Source organism: Acanthisitta chloris, unplaced genomic scaffold, assembly GCF_000695815.1.
Source record: "Acanthisitta chloris isolate BGI_N310 unplaced genomic scaffold, ASM69581v1 scaffold3192, whole genome shotgun sequence".
Taxonomy (NCBI): domain Eukaryota; kingdom Metazoa; phylum Chordata; class Aves; order Passeriformes; family Acanthisittidae; genus Acanthisitta; species Acanthisitta chloris.
Genome location: NW_008660852.1, coordinates 38,833 through 55,668, shown reverse-complemented (window position 1 = coordinate 55,668; position 16,836 = coordinate 38,833). Strand labels below are relative to the sequence as shown.

The following is a 16,836-nucleotide window of genomic DNA, read 5'->3' as shown; positions in this document are numbered from 1 at the left end:
ACTGCTCTCTACAAGTACATGAAAGGATGTTGTAGTGAGGTGAGGATTGGCCTTTTCTCCCAGGTAACAAGCAACAGGACAAGAGGAAATGGCCCCAAGTTGCCCCAGGGAAGGTTCAGATACTGGGAAAAAGTTATTCATCAAAAGTCTGGTCAGGCATTGGAACAGGCTGCCCAGGGAATTGGTGCCGTCACCACCCCTGAAAGAGTTGAAAAGGTGTGTAGATGTGGCACTTAGGGTAGTGGTAGACTTGGCAGTGCTGGGTTAATGGTTGGACTGGATGATATTAGAGGTCTTTTCCAACCTAAATTATTTAATGATTCTGTGATTCATACCTTGTAATCCTTCAGCTTTCTTACAAACCTGCTGTTCTCTTCTGCCTTGCACCAGAGTTTGATGTTTGCTGTCTAGGTGCCAGTATGATGCTGCCATCAGTTTGCATTACCTTTGTTTAAATAGCAGCAGCTGATGTGAAGAGTCCTACAATGCTGATAGCTGTGTTCCATACAGTGATGTTTGTGATGTACCTGCTGTCTGCTCTGTTCACAGATTTAGTAAGGATTTGCATGATGTACTGGTTAACTACACAAAGCCTTCTTCTGGTAGGAGGTAGCTGTTGACCACATTTTAATAAAGCTGATAAGAAAATTGGAGGGTGTAGTTGTTGTGCCCTTTTCCTGCTAGCCAAGAGATTTTCCCTGTTTGTGCTGCTTAGCATTTTGATCACTGCATCATTAAGGGCAACATTTTAAAATTTGTGCCCATAGTACTCTAGTTTTGATGACATAGCTCAGGGAGAGATTATTTTCTCTGTATGTGAAATAGTATTTATTCAGACTATTTTCAGCTGTTCTCTCAGATTGACAGTTTTCAACTGTGGTAAAATGTAGAGTAACGTAATTAGGCATTACTAATCTAACTAGTAATTCATTATGTACTCTTGGGTATTTAAACACACAAAATAAATAAATCTTATTTATAGCCAAGCCTAACTTGTGGACTACATAGCCATGTGTCAGACCCAGGAATTATGTTTTTCACTATTTTTATCCACTTCCATTTCAAGGATGGGAGCATGTTCACTGTATATTAACTGCAGTCAGTTCCAAAAAGGAACCTTTAAATGCACTTAATGAAAATTAATCATCTCCTTACATTGCCAGGTTACTGTTGGAAGTCACTATGTCAACTCTTCTAATTCGTCTCCCCCACATTCACGTTTTTTTAAACAGAATCCTTGTGAGTTGCATTTGATTCAGAGTTGTAGTTTTCATACCATGGTTTGTGAGCACAGTGACACATGGCTAACCGTGCAGGACTCTTCATTCTACCCACTCTAAATTGAACTTCAGTATTTGTTAAAAATTTCAAATTTGCCAGAAGTGGGGAATGTGTTAGTTTCAGCTTCATTGTTGTCTCTCCTTTTGTTTCCAAAGGAGAAAGGGGTTCATACTAGTAATACCTCTGACAGGTGTGTGGCAGCTAGTTTCTGGCCACATACTGCCAGGGAAAAGAAATACAAAATAAGCCTCATACAAATGAGGTTCCTGCATTTCATTCTGCTGGACACAATACTGACTAAATGGTTGGAATTACATGCTTATGTGCAGCTTGTAAGCAGTTTACAAAAATCAGAGAAAATCAGAAACATTGAGCACAAACATTTTTCTGAGCAAAAATGTTTTTTGAATAAGCAGTGTTCTTAATGATTCTTTAACTTACGCAGCATGCAAGTATTTTTAATGTGAGCACACACAGGACTAGCATGTTGAGCTGATGCAGTTGCAGTGAACTGTCACTCAGTTCTTTCACAGTCAGATCTTTTAATTTATTCTGGTCCTTCCTTTCAGCATGGAACTTGCTAGTTGCTAGGCAACCATAAGTGGTTTTTTACTGCGCATGATTTTTGTGGTAGTTGTTGTGGTTATTATTTTCTAATTACATAAGTGGGGGCAAGGATTAAAATCGGAGTTGCATTAATAATTACTAATTTTCTCCTATTGTATCCACAACACAGTAATTTGAGATTATCTTAGCAAAGTATGTTTACAGGACAGATGCATATATACAAAGGGACTGTAAGATAATACTTCTTTGTGAGAGATGGTTCTATAAAAATGATAGAACAGAATAAGCTGTTATTGATCTGAGTAGACAAAATCAGGCTGTAGTCCTGTGTCTGTTGAATATTTCATGCCCTTAATGCTTTTTCTTTCACAGTCTTAAATGATTCTCAGTAATTAATTACAAAAGCTTGAAGGTTTTCTGTGGCATTCCTAGTTTAATGGAACATGTGAACAAACCGCAGTTGGCTGGTTTTGTACCTGGAAAATAGAATATTGCTTAATATTTTATAACTGTTACATTTTTAATATAAAATACAGTATAAGGGTGTATATGTGTGTGTGTACACAAAGAGAAAAAATGTAACCATGGGATTAAAAGCTATAAGCATCAGGAGCTCTCACACATGTGCTAAACATGTTCTAAAATTTTATCAAAATTAGTTTATTAGTAGAAGTTTCCTTTGTACTGAAGTCATTCTATTTAGTGTTAGACTGTGAAGCACAGTTGAGGAAACACCAGCATCAGTGATTTAGTAATTTTACTCAAATAGATATTTCTGTTAAAAGAAAACTGCTGAAGTTCAAAACACAGCAATGATAACTTAGTCCTTCTGGATAGCTAATCCACATTTATATTGTACAGAGGTGCAGGAAGGTAAGTTACACTGTGCCTTGTAATGGTATGACATGGTGCAGTTAATTTCAGTTCATCAGTTCGGTTTTTTGGCTACTTTGTGAGAAAACCAACTTGCATACGGGAGAAAAACACAGAAAACAGAACACAAAACCAACTAAGCTTGTAAGTACCATCAACACATTCTCTCCAGGTGACTTACAGCCATGTATTATTTAGGATACCACAAGCAGGATTTGAAAAAGACCCTTGAAGTGTTGAAACAGCTATTAAAAATCATAAACAACAGAAAATATGGGAATCTTAAAAATTCTTAACACCTGTAAAGGATAGGCAATGTTCCTAGAATATGAAAGTTTTTTTAGATAACCAGTTGCTTCATTTCAGATCACTGAAGGAAGTGCAAATGGCAGTAGTGATTTTCAGTGCAGTTGCAGTGATCTTCCCAGAAACTCAACAGTCATTAATAGAAGTTCATAATTTATTTTTATTGCAACATCTAGTTAGTCTGATGGCTATTGGCATACAGTATAATGAAAATCAGTATGAACGAATGGTTTACTATGATGAGGAATTACAAAACCTACTATAAAGTGATCAAGGAAAAGATAAACTTGAGTGACGGGCGGGACACTTGCTAAAAATGATTGAACCAAACTGAAGAGAGGGTAGGATGTACTCACCGGATGACTGTGGAATTCAAATCCTGATCCTGTTTCCATAAAGCTGTACATATGTAGTGATCTCTAATGATGGTGATGTGTTAGACCCAAAGTTTTACATTGTAAAATAATTATCCGTACCAAATTAAAAAATCAGGGTTTGGTTTCTAATTCTTTGAAAGAAAAAATTGGGATCGTATTTTCTTTTTTTCCTACGATAAGCTTTTGTGTGTCTGTGTGTGTATTTTGTGGAAAAGTTATAGTAATTCTTTGCATTATGATTTTGTTTTGCTCAACAGTTCAGGACGGCAGCTGAGTGAAGTCTTCATTCAGCTGCCATCTAGAAAAGAATTACCAGAATATTATGAATTGATTCGGAAACCAGTGGACTTCAAAAAGATAAAGGTAAGGACCACTTACGGAAGTGGAGATTTCTCCATTTATTTCTGTCGTACAGAAGGGTGAGCGTAAAGTTGTCTTCAAAATTAAAGCATTGTGAGTATCATGTGTACCTGTATTTGTGTCTTAGATTTTAAACATTGTTACACACTTTGTTAGTATTTTTTGTTAGTTTGTATTGTAGTGTATCACTGTTTTCAAAGTAAACTCAAAATGTAGCAGTGTGACATGAATGATACTCTCAGAGATGACAGCTCGGTGTCTTTTTTGCGAAGACCTAATTGTGAATCTGTTGTCACATCTTTGGTAAAAGCACAGTATTTGCAAAGATTTTATGGTTCTAGGGGAGTATAGTGATCCCTAAATTTAAAAGCATAGAATCATACATATCCTGATTCTAAAGGGACCCACAAGATTCATCAAGTACAGCTCTTGGCCCTGCACAGGACAGCCCCAAGAATCACAACGTGTGCCTGAGGGCATTGTCCAAACACTTCTTGAACCCTGTCAGTCTTGGTGCTGTGACCATTTCCCTGGGGAACCTGTTCCAGTGATACCTGATACCCAGCCTAAACTTCCCCTGACACAGCTTCAGGCCATTCCCTTGGGTCCTGCCACACTGGTCACCGGGGAAATGAGATCAGTGCCTGCCCCTCCACTTCCACTTGTGAGGAAGCTGTAGGCAGCGGTGAGGTCTCCCCTCAGTCTCCTCCAGGCTGAACAGACAAAGTGACCTCAGCTGCTCCTCATATGGCTTCCCCTCAAGATCTTAGCGTAATATCTTGGAATAGCCAGGTCAGATCCAAACAGAGTTTGGTAAGTGTGGTTTAGGCAGCATGTTCCAGGTTAGGTGATGTGATAGTTCTGTAACTTTCAGGTTACTTTGGGATTTTGCTAGAAATTAGAAATTGGAGCTGCTTTTGCCAAAAGAGCTCCATTTCTGTTGCTTTTGACCCTTACAGTTCATACAGCATTTGCTTAATTTTTGTTCTATTGCTATGATGTATTTTTTGAGTTATATATTGACCACACAGTTGAAGACTTTATCTGTTTTAAACAGATACTTGTCTTGATGTTTAGGTAAAATTTTTAAAGATTATAAGCTTTTATTTTGTTGATATCAAATATAAATTCAGTGTCCTATGTGCTGGGGTTTTTTCTGCACTACTGCCTAACAATACTTGTTTTCATTTCCGCAACAAATGCAAACAGGAGAGGATTCGCAACCATAAGTATCGGAGTCTTGGAGACTTGGAGAAAGATGTCATGTTGCTGTGTCACAATGCTCAGACATTCAACTTGGAGGGATCACAGGTCTGAATGAATCACTTTGTGTTAAACATAGAGTTTTCCCCTGTCTAATGTTTTCAGTGTTTGTTGATTATTATATTATGAATGTAAACCCTGTGATTTAATTATTACTTTGAACAGAGAAAAATTCCCACACTGAACACAGCTGCAGTGTGTGCATGCAGAGAAATTGCTTTTTACTCTGAGATCAGTGTTTTCTTATCTGTGTGTACTTGAAAGCTGCAGTAAGAATATTTGAATCTATGGTAAAAGGCAGTGTGTGTAGAGTGATACATCAGCTTAGGTTTTCCACAGTGGATCACAGAAAAGACCAAATACAACAGTGCAGCTTAGAACAGGATGTTGAGGAGTTCATAGTGAGTTCATAGTGAACTCTTCTTCAGTTCTGCTAGTGGAAGATGCAAATTCAAGGTTCATCCAGCAGTAAAGATGAGTGTATGAAGCTTTATACCCTCTGAACTCTGTTTTTTTAATTTTTTTTACTGCTGAAAGTTTGGTGTTCCTGTAAAGAGACAGTAATAATAAAACCCAGATGAGTCTCAAATGTTTAGAAGGCAAACTCATCTCAAACAGATGTTTCGCATACCTGAATGGGCTCTGTGCTGTGAATTCAGAACAGGATACTGACAAAAAAGGAAACACTAAAAAATCGGGATGACAGACAAGAAAATTGTCTCACAACACAGTGAAACATAGTCTTGAACGATTATTTTTGTAGATGAGGTCCAAAAGGTGTGATGCAAACACAGTATTAAATTGAAACAAGAGAACATGAAGACAACTCCTGTAATGTGCAAGAGTGAAAAAAAAAAATATGTTGATAGAAGCCTAAATAAAAGTAAACCGAAGGGTGATGCTATCAATGCTAATGAATCCTTCATATTCCTAAACATTAGTAATGACCTTTAGCTAAATTGAGGAGTTTATATTAAAATTTGGGAGTTAAAATTAAAAATGAGCATGCAATTAATGATGAAGAATTGTTGGATACAGCTCATCATTTTGTGATATTTTTGCTATCTAGACATAGGAAATATTTTCTGTAACATTTACGTGTGATATTTTTGGTGTCTTCAGTTGCATGAAAACAACTATAAATCAGTCAATGAAAAAAATTAAATAAGTAAACTAATGATGATAGAAAGCTTGGGACAGAATTTTGCTACATGTCCAAATGTGAATTTTCATGTTATGGCTTAGTCATATAGCAGTAAAACAGCTATAAATATCTAATGATAACAAGTGGGGAAAAACAGAGAAGGGAACTTAATACCAAAAAGTATCACTCAGACTTTAGAAAATGGTGAAGTTGGTAGAGTAGGTAGAAAGAGGTAGAGAAAAATGGGTAGTGAAATGGGGAAAATTATGAAACTATTGTCATCAGAATGACTCAAATTGCTAATGATAAACTGGTCTCTTGTTAGGCACAGGTGGTAGAATTGACTGGAATAGTCCCAACTGTATAGAGCTGTTAGTAGATATTGCTACTCTGTTCGGAAATAATCCAACATATATGGAGAGTGCTGTAAGATTATTTTCTCTTCCAATGAACCAACACTGAACCAGCTAGAGCTGGCATTACTTTTTATAGCATGAAGCCCAAATAACATTTATCTAAGATCTGGGTATTTTTGGGTTCTTTTCTGTGAAGTTCTCAGACCATTCATTTTGATTTCCCCTGAGTTGCGGCACACTTCTGCAGTAAGTTCTTCAGTTTTCAGGGCTACCTTGCTACCTCATGTTGTTCGTAATAGTTAGGTCTACCTTTGCTCTGAGATACCAGTTCAGTAAACTAGATTATTTTTATGTGCACTCAAAAAAACAAAGGACTGGTTCAGGTAAGTGCACAGTGACTTCACATATTCTGGTAGTATGTTACATGCTGCTTTTCCTTAAAGAAGAGCAGTTTCGTCTGAGCTGGAACCTTATGCAAGAGGGTTTTCAGGGTTAGAATAACTTTGTGTTTTAAGGCTTTTGTCCTCAGTGCAGCCTCAGTGATTTGGGAGTTTTTCGTGTTGCAATGGCCAAATGAAACACAGACTTGTACAGGGTTAAAAACAATACTATGGGTATATTGAAACAGAAGATTTGTCATAAGTGTTGTCATTTACATGAAGTTCCACTGTCATTGCTTCTCCCTTTTTGAAGGAAGTCCTGCTATCACTGTTGCTTGATTTTTTGAAACCTGTTGGAAATGGAATTTGGTCCAGATGATAAAATTTTTCTGAAGCGGCCCCAGTTATTTACTGTCTTTTTGTCTTAGAAAAGTGTTTAGTCTGAGAAAAAGCAGGTTAGCTGAAATAGCTATTCTTGTGAACAACTGAATATGCTAGACTTAGGCATATGAAAAATAATTGATTCTCAAGAGGAACTTGGGAGCTTCTATCAGTACTGACTTAAGAAGAAGTAAGTATAAGAGAAAGTCCATAGTTATTTGACTTTGAGGAAGTCAAATGTCTGGGTGTGACAGCTTACTAATGTCATAAGACAGTAGGAGACTAGCCTTTTCTAAAGATTAGGGATTTTTTTAGATGTACATATATATATTTAAATTTTACTGTGATTAAGAGCAGTCAACCATCTCATACCATAAAGCACAGCAGTACTTACAAAATGGGAAACAATCCACAGTGACAGGCAGTTTTTCTAAAAAGGATTTGGCAGTCAATTGAAAACACAGGGATTGCATATTTCATGTAAAGTATTCTGAACAAACTTTTTCTAATTCAGTTTGTTGAACTTACAAAGTATTAAAGCAGTTCTACCAGGTTTAGATTGCAGATTGTATATGACAGCAAAAATCCTTCCATTATCTTTCTCACTAATACCCATTGTCCCTTTATGTAAGAAAATGTGTAATTTAGCCAGAGGGAGCAGCGTGACAGCCAAGGTAGCTGCTGCTGCTAGCATCAAATACAGTCTGTGACTCTGCACTCTTCTGTTAACTATTCTTGTTTAGTGTTGAATTGTCCAGTGCTTGGCTTCTGACATTTTACAAAACAAACTGTACAAGGTCATTTGTTAAGGTGATTACAAATGACCAGATAGCCAGCAAGACAATGATTTTTACTGTGCTAATTGGAGAAATGTGTTACAAGGCAAAAGTAATCCTCTCACTTTTGAGAGTCCCCTTATGCCTGAGGTTAAAGAGAAAATCTGATGTGCTCAAGATACTTACCAAACTACGGAATGTTTGAGAACACATTAAGTTTAGAACAAGCGTTGAATTTTTGTTTCAGTCCTTTTAGATCTGAGAGGAATAAAAGAATGAGCTTCTTGGGGTAAATTATTTTCCTTGTAGCCACTTCGAATTTCAGAAAAAACCCTAATGATAATTAAATGAGGGTTAGCCATTTGTCATTAGCTGCTGTATTGCTAGACTGCAACCCATTTTTTTAATTAAGGTGCTTACTGCTGAAGTCTTTTTCTTTGGTAGCTTTTCAAGGCTGTTAACATCTAATGAAAATGGACCATAGTTCCTGTGGTAATAGAAATAATACAAAAAATGCTCTAATTGAACATTTTAGATGGAATAGATTGTAAGAGTTGATTCTTTGCTGATCACTATTGACAAATTTCTTTGTTTAGAGCCTGAAGAATTAGTGTTCGCATTTCTTGTACAATTTATGCAACAAGCATTGTTACTAGGTATTTGAAAAGGCCGTATCCTCTGTGGGTTGGCATTGGAAATTAAGGTCTGTGCTCTGAATTTTTGATACTGCTTGACTTTGTAGTTCTGACATAGATTTGTATCAATACCATAGATCTATGAGGATTCCATTGTTCTCCAGTCTGTGTTCAAAAGTGCACGACAGAAAATAGCCAAAGAAGAAGAAAGCGAGGATGAAAGCAATGATGATGAAGAAGATGATGAAGAAGAATCAGAATCAGAATGTGAGTCCCCTGCTAAATACTGAAAAGCAAGTATATCTGAGGATGTAAGGGAAGGTTTTTCTGTTTCTGCATGGAGACTGCTTATAAGGTTCTGTTTTCTGTTGGTGGAAGTACTTTATTACTAAATTTGCTGCTTTGGGTGTTAACATTCAGCTTAAGTCTTGTCAGCTGCATGTCACAGCTGTACAGTGACCTATTTTTAAGCCAGAAGCAAATCACAGAGGTGCTTTGTGGACTGGCTATGAGTATTTATAAACCTTTCTGGTCCTGTTTGTGTTATTTGTAAATAGAAGTGCCTGGTAAGGTAGGAAACAGTCTTTATCCATGGGTGGTCAACCTTTGGGCGCGATTTGGCATACAAAGTTAATCGCCCTGTTAACAACCAGATGATGTTGCAAATACTCTTCAGTGTGACAAGTACTAAGTGAAATGGTGATTGTTTCAGAAGGCTTATTCAGTCCCTGCAGACTTGGAGACATGATGAAGTGGAAAAGGAGGGATCCTTTCATTACACTTTGTGCCACACAATGCAAAGCATGCAACTTCAGTGGCTCATTTAGACACGAGTGGATAGTCTGGAATCAGGAATGTAAAATGTGCTTCAGAAGTCTGTCAACTCAAAATTTGCCAGTCCCCCCCCACATAGCATTTCTGTAGTTTTAAATGAAAAAAAAAAAGGTTTGCATAAAGGCTAAACATTTCTGTGTGCATGGAAAAAATTATTTTTAGATACATATATTCTCACAGGACTCTATATTACCTGTAGACACCATGCATCCTGGGGATGCCCACGGTCAAATGAAAATTATTCTTTATAGTTTAATACAAATTATGGCTAAAACTATCAAGAAGTAGACAAATAAGAATAAATATTTGTTCTTCATTGTTCTACAAGTCCAGGTAAAGGACAGAGGGTAATATCTTTTTAGGCTGCCACCAGCAGTGAATTTCTGTGAACAAAGACAGTGTTTAGAAGTTGATAAGTGAATGTTATATTAATTTATGCTGTTAAACTCTTTGCAGCAAAGTCAGTGAAAGTCAAAATCAAGTTAAATAAGAAGGATGAAAAGAGTCGTGAGAAAGGAAAAGGCAAGAAGAGACAAAGCCGAGCAAAAGCCAAGCCTGTCGTGAGTGATGATGATAGTGATGAGGATCAAGATGAAAATGTAAGTTTTGTTCAGTGAGACTGTGGAAGTGGTTGCAGTGATTGCATCTCTACCCTGTCCTGCTTGCTGTCAGAATTCTCAACTATTCGTGCTTAAGCACATTTTTAATCTATGGGGATCATCTTGAGAATTGGCTGGGGATATTAACTGTATCTGGGTGTGCTTATGAGATCTGGTCCCAGTGCTGGAAGACAAGAAGTCTAAGAAGCTTGGAACTTATTTCTTCGAGTTGTTCTTATGTTCATTGAATCTTTAAGTCTCCTGGTGTGTTCGGTTTTGTCCACAAATGAAAAATTTCGAGCTTGATTTTTGCTGTTGTTTGTGGGGTTTGGTTTGGTTTTGTGGTTTTATGTTGTTGTCGCTGTTGTTTTGGAGGTATTTTTGGGGATATTTTTTATTAGTGGGTGTTTACTATTGCAGCATATGAAAACAGACATCTTCCCAGTTGTTTTTAAGTGTCCTGATTGAAAGATCTGGTGTTTCCTGACTCTCTGTATTTCCTTCCCTAAAGAAGTCTACAGCAATTAGATGAAATGTCATGAAGGAGAAATACTAGATAACATAGTAGCTTTCTGAAGGCTATCTTGATTTGTCAGTTTGTCATTTTTCTTCCTAGTACTTCCTTTTTATTTTCCCTTCTTTAACAAATTCCACAGAATAGTTGGAAAGAATTTCTCACTTGTCTTGTGTCTCTTACCTCTAGGACCAGTCGGAAGCAAGCGGAAGTGATGATGAGTGATCCATAGGGTTTATTTTCTTGGCAAAACTGACCCCTTCCCCTTCTCTTCTCCCTTCTCCTATTTTACACCCAGTGAATTTTTTTTTTTTTTTTGTCAAATAGACATTGGGTTGTTTCTGTATTCTCATTCTCTATGACTTAGCTTTAGGATAGTGCCAGACAAACATATGATACCATGGTGTAAAAAAATAGGGAAAAAAAAGTAACATATTGTGACCAAATGGGCCTCAAAAAACAAGAACAACAAAAAAAACCAACTTTTGATGGAAAATGTGGGTTGATAGTATATTTCTGTGGGGTTTACCTAGGTAATGGTTTGATTGTGCCTGGTTTTTCATTTGATAAGGTGTTTTTCAGTGGCATCAGAAAGACAAAAAAAAGTCTTTTGTAGCATTGATAACCAGGAGAAGCCATTAAAAGCCACTGGTTACTTTATTTCTCATCAGGCAGTTTTCAGATTTTTTATTTGTTCTGTATTGGTTTTTTACACTGTGGTACATATATGCAACTTTGTTTAATAGCTTATAAATGTTCAGTAGTTAGCCTTCATCCACCTTGTCCCATATACTTTTTTCCACTTTATGCTTGACGATCTTCAGAAAAATGCTTTTGGAATTGTATCAAATTTATGTCTACTGTAAACTTGGCTTAACTTTTTTTTTTCTTCTGTTAAAAAAAGTTGGGTTAAAAAAATGCTATTGAATATTGCAATCTATATAGTGTAATGAATGGCTTCTTTCATCAGACTGATCTTCTATGTTACCAATGTGGATTATCACCTTTTCCCTAAAGTGTACTTAATCTTTGCTTTCTTTGCACAATGTCTTTGGTTGCAAGTCATAAGCCTGAGGCAAATAAAATTCCAGTAATTTTGAAGAATGTGGTGTTGGTGCTTTCCTAATAAAGAGATAATTTAGCTCAATAGATGTGACCTTGTGTTGTAAGTTCTACAAGAATCTTTTTACAGTAGAGAGGGCAGCAGTGTCTCCTGTAGAGAAATGCACTGCATCCCTTCCTGAATGTAAAATAAAAACTAATTCAAATATCATAGAAATATCTTCTGAGACGGAGAGAAGATACACATATGTGTTAAAATAAGAATAATAAAATTGAACTAGTAAACTAATACCTTGAAGTAAAAGCGTAGTTCTATGCCTAATTACGCTTGAAATGCTAAAGCAATAAAATAAACATTTCTTTCAGGGAATCTATGTCCATATGCCTCAGTGGTCATGAATACAATTAGTTATGCAGGCAGTCAGCCCACCTATAAGTCCATTTATTTAAAGTATTATCTTGAGCTATGAGGGTGGTGATGCAATAAGATGCGGGAGTGTAAACATTCTAACTACATATCTGCAGTTAGTGTTGCTACTCTGGAAAATCAAAGTTTCTTAGATTTGAACATACATTGTGCAAAAACTGTGCAAACCTAGGAGCCTGTTTGTAAACAGAGCATTTCTTTGTTCTGTGAACTGTGTGGTTCTAACATTGTGTCTACAATAAATTCCTTCATACTAGCTTGCAGTATGTTAGCTGCTTCAGATTTTTGTAGCTCAGTTCAAAAGTTATTATTTGTCTGGTGTCCATTTGTATATATTAGCCATGCACTGAGATAAGTCAGCTTTACTTAGTTTCAGCAATTTCAAGCGTCTATTCCTAGGTTGTGTCCCATCTGAATGGAAGATCCTGTACTTCACAGAGAAATACCATTGATCTCAGAGGCTCACATTGATGAGACCAGTGTCTGAGGTAGCTTTGTGGAAGACAACTTGGTGGTCCTGGTGGACACCAAGTTGAACATGAGCCAACAACACATCATTTTGGCAAAGAAGGTTAACAGTATCCTGGACTGCATTATAAGGAGTGTTGCCAGTGGGTCCAGCGAGGTGATCCTTGTCCTGTGCTCACCACTGATGAGAGGTGTATGGAGTGCTTTATCCAGTGGTGGATGTCCCCGTAGAAGAGAGGCATGGACATGCTAGAGCAAGTCCAGCAGAGGGCCAGTAAGGTGGTTAAAGGACTGGAGCATATGATACACAGAGGGAGTCTGAGAGAGCTGGGACTGCTCAGCAAGAAGAATATGCCCAGAGGCACCATATGGTTCTGAATTGGTTTAGTATTGGGAAATGGAGGGTGCAAAGAAGGCAAAGCCTGGCTCTTTTCAGGGTGGGACCAGAGGCAATGGGCACACACTGACATACAGGTAGTTCTCTCTGTATATCAGGAAACACTTATTTTACTATGAGGGTGACTGAGCTCTGGCACAAGTGGAGTCGTCTTTGGAGGTGGGACGCCTGGACATAGTCCTGAGCAACTGGCTGTAAGTGGCCCTGCATGAGCAGGGGGATTGGACCAGATGATCTCCAGAAGTGCCTTCCAACCTCATCCATTCTGTGATATAGAGTAGTTTGGTTTGCAGAAACCATTCTGTTTTCAGTGATAGCTTCACAAGACCATATAGAAATGTAATTTTTTCACTGCAATATGAACTAAGTCTGCCAACCCTTTATGCATGACAGAAAGCATCTGGCAGTAGGCTTCAGTCACTGCTGGCCTAGTCTGGATTTAAACTTGCAGTTTAGATGTAAAAGGCACGGTATCATGTTGCCCATCCCCAGAGTCCCTGATGACTTCGCAGTGACCCAGTTTGCTTTATTTTTCAAGAACTCATTATTTACAGATGAGTGTTCAGCTGGAGAATAAAAATGAACTAAGAAGATCCAACATTTCTGTTGAAAATAACTTTGGTTTTGGTCAGTAACTGTAAGTCATATGAGGATACTAGTTTGCATGAAAAAATACTTTTCAATTTTTGTATGCAGTTTATTTTACCAGGTTTAAGTAATTTCAAAATACTTTCAATTTTCCCCTACTGAGTTTTAAAAAAAGCAATTTTTTTGCATTCGAATAAAATAGATTTATGACTGTAAGTCATGCCTACACCTCTGCTGTGGGTGGTCCTGTTATTTTGCTTAGGGTTTGAATTAGTTTCTACTCAGAGTAATATTTTAATTGTTATCTTGCTGTTTCTCTGAATTTACTACATTTTTCAAGATAAGTTGTTTTTCTGGCAATAATTGAATCCTAGAATTTAAGGGTTGGAATGGACCTTACAGGTCATCTAGTCCCAACCCCCCCTGCCATGGGCAGGGATACCTCAGGTCGTCATCTCAGCACACCACTATTTGGAAAAAATGGTTCTGTGTAAATTCTTGCCATATGTAACCTTTCAAATTGTTTACAAAAAAAAGAGGAGAAAATCTGTAAGTAAGGTGTGTATAAATCCATGTTAGAGGTGGAAACACTTTCTCTTTTACAGAATTCTCTTTCTAGTACCAAGTACAAAATGCTGCAAAACATTTGAAATACCTTTTGGACAGTACCCAGATAAAAGCACAATGCTTCTGTCTGTATTTATGGAAATTAACTAATTTCCTACCTTAATTTCAGAAAATTATATAGTAAAATTGGAAGTGGTGTAGCTTGATCACTGGGAAAGACCAGCAAAGTGAAGTAAATAGCAGATTTTCTTGATCTGTCCATTTCTCCTGGGAAGTAGGCAGCAGTTTCAGTGGGCCAGATGAATAACATTTAACAGCTTTTATACATTTCAGATGCTGTTAATAATATTTATTTTTTCCTCACACACCTTTTAAAAGAAAGAAAATGCAAACTTGTTTACTCGTTAATATAAATGGCTTCTTTCTTAAATGTGTCTGGTCCTCTGTGCAAAGCATTTTTCACTCTCTCAGTTCATGAATAAAGCTGGCGATTCGGTGATCGTGGAGGTAGAGCAACACAGCAAATACTGCCCCAGCTTCTGTGCACACTGAGACAAGGCTCATGCCTCAAAAGTTGTGTGCAGTTACAGAGCTGTTGGTACATGCTCAGTCCTGTCAAATACCTAAGCCTTATTAGGTCTGTTAGTAATGCCCAACTTGCTGTCACATTTTCGTTAATGCTTGGACAACTGGCTTTACTGAACACTTGGTCTGGACTAGAAAACAGGTCACAACATGTTAAAAGCAGAATTAGTTTTTATAAAGGGATTTCTAGACTGGTCTCTTGCTTTCCTCTCTGCTTTCCAGACACTAGTCGTTGTCTCTCCATGGGCTTTACTCATGAGGGTTGTGAATGTGGCAGTATTTACTGTACCCTGTATTCACACAGGGATGGTGTGCTGAAGAACATGTTGAAGTCTCTGCCTTGAGCTGACACTGTCACGTGGTAAAATATTTCCCTGCCTTTATTATAAGGAGCTTGTATTTCAATCCATATGGTATTTTACTTTTCCTTTATTTTCATGACTACAGCAGACACAGTAAGAACAAAATTCATAGCCAATTACATGATGACAGCTTCTGTTTTCTTCCCATGTATGCCAAGTTGCTGTCAAAAAGGCTGAGTCACAGCAAATTAATTGCAACATGAAGTTCTTATATTTTCAAAGGGACCAAAAGACTTGTATTGGAAATTATACAGAAGAGAAGGACCATTTTCATGATGACTTCCAGCTTGGGCAGCTGCTTTCTGGGTTTGTGCTTGGTTTTCAGTGTCATGTTTTCATGCACAATCCATTGCTGTGGTGACATACACTGATGCTTGATTACATTTACCACTTTTGATGAAGTCGACATTTTTAAGTTATGTGTTCAATAGTCTGCCAGCTCTGAATAACATTACATGAGCTGTTCTCACACCAGGAGATGGAGATAAAAACCGGAGAGGGCCCCAATACAAGACACTAATTACTGCAAATGGAAGGGAAGTATCTATGGGAAATATAATTTTCTTTCTCTGAAATAGGCATGGTTTCTGGTAGAGGTGAATTGGTATCTGCTCATGTTATTTGTATTATGGTTTATATTCCATTTTACTGTAGTAGTATCTATTATGTGCATTCTCCCTTTGGGCTACCAGCACAGTTGCTCTTCTGGCCCATTACCTTCCACTGGAATAAATTTTGTATGTACTTGGCTGCCTTACAGACTTGCAGAAGTTACTGCTTAATTGTGCAGCATTACTTCCCGTCTCCTTTGTCCTAACATGAAATGAGAGAGAGAAGAAGAAGGAAAAAGGCATTATCTGACCATTCACTTAGGGCTTCTCTTTTTCTGACACCAGAGCACCTTGTTGCTATTAGTGCTGTTGTCTGCTGGCATAACCCTAGGGACATGTCAGTGCTCCTGCACTTGAAGTTTCTTTGAGCCGTTCTTAAGGTCAAGGAACAAAGCAGTGAAGCTGAGCATGTCTAACATTCTGCAGATGCACAAAAGATGGTAAGTATTCCATGTCAGTGCACTTAAGCACTTAGAAGCAGTAATTAGGTATTTTTTAACTTCACAATTAATTTCAGCAGCATAAAGGATAGTCTTATCAAAACAAGAACATTTTCCTTCTGCTTTAGAAAACCTTATTAGACCAATTTCTATTGCTGCATCACTGAATGTAACTTCTTGTGCTGTTACTTCATGCCATCGTTCTATCCACTATTTCAGTGTGACAGTAAGAGTTTAAATCCTGATCATCTTGAGTGATTATAGGAAAATCATTCACCCTGGAGGTTATGCAGTGTGATGACTATATTCAAGAAGGATCAGATGGAGGATCCAAGGAACTACCCGTCTCCCAAAATGAGAGATTGAGAGGAACCTGACTTCAGTGCTAGGGAGGGTTACGGAACAGATCATCTTGAGTGCCATCATGTAGCATGTATAGGACAGCTAGGGGATCAGGTCCAGCCAGCATGAGTCTGTGAAAGGCAGGTCCTGCTTGACCAACCTGATCTTCTCTGACCAGGTGACCTGCTTTTGTGTATGAGGGAAAGGCTGTGAACATTGTCTCCCTGGACTTTAAAGCCTTTGATGCTGTCTCCCATGGCATTCTCCTGGATAAACTGGCAGGCCACAGCTTGGGTGGATATGCTCTTCGGGTTAAAAACTCTCTGGGTGGCCGGGCCCAG

General features: G+C 37.7%; 1 protein-coding gene across 1 annotated transcript; it reads left to right on the top strand.

Annotated features, from left to right (window-relative positions):
* Nucleotides 1-3,661: 3,661 nt before the first annotated feature.
* On the top strand, nucleotides 3,662-11,747 carry LOC103797741 (probable global transcription activator SNF2L2; the record flags this gene model as incomplete). Its single annotated transcript, XM_009069967.1, has 5 exons — nucleotides 3,662-3,767; nucleotides 4,974-5,075; nucleotides 8,837-8,966; nucleotides 9,990-10,132; nucleotides 10,836-11,747. Coding segments are annotated over 5 exons (517 nt in total), but the record flags the coding sequence as incomplete, so codon positions are not given.
* Between the last annotated feature and the right edge of the window lie 5,089 nt (nucleotides 11,748-16,836).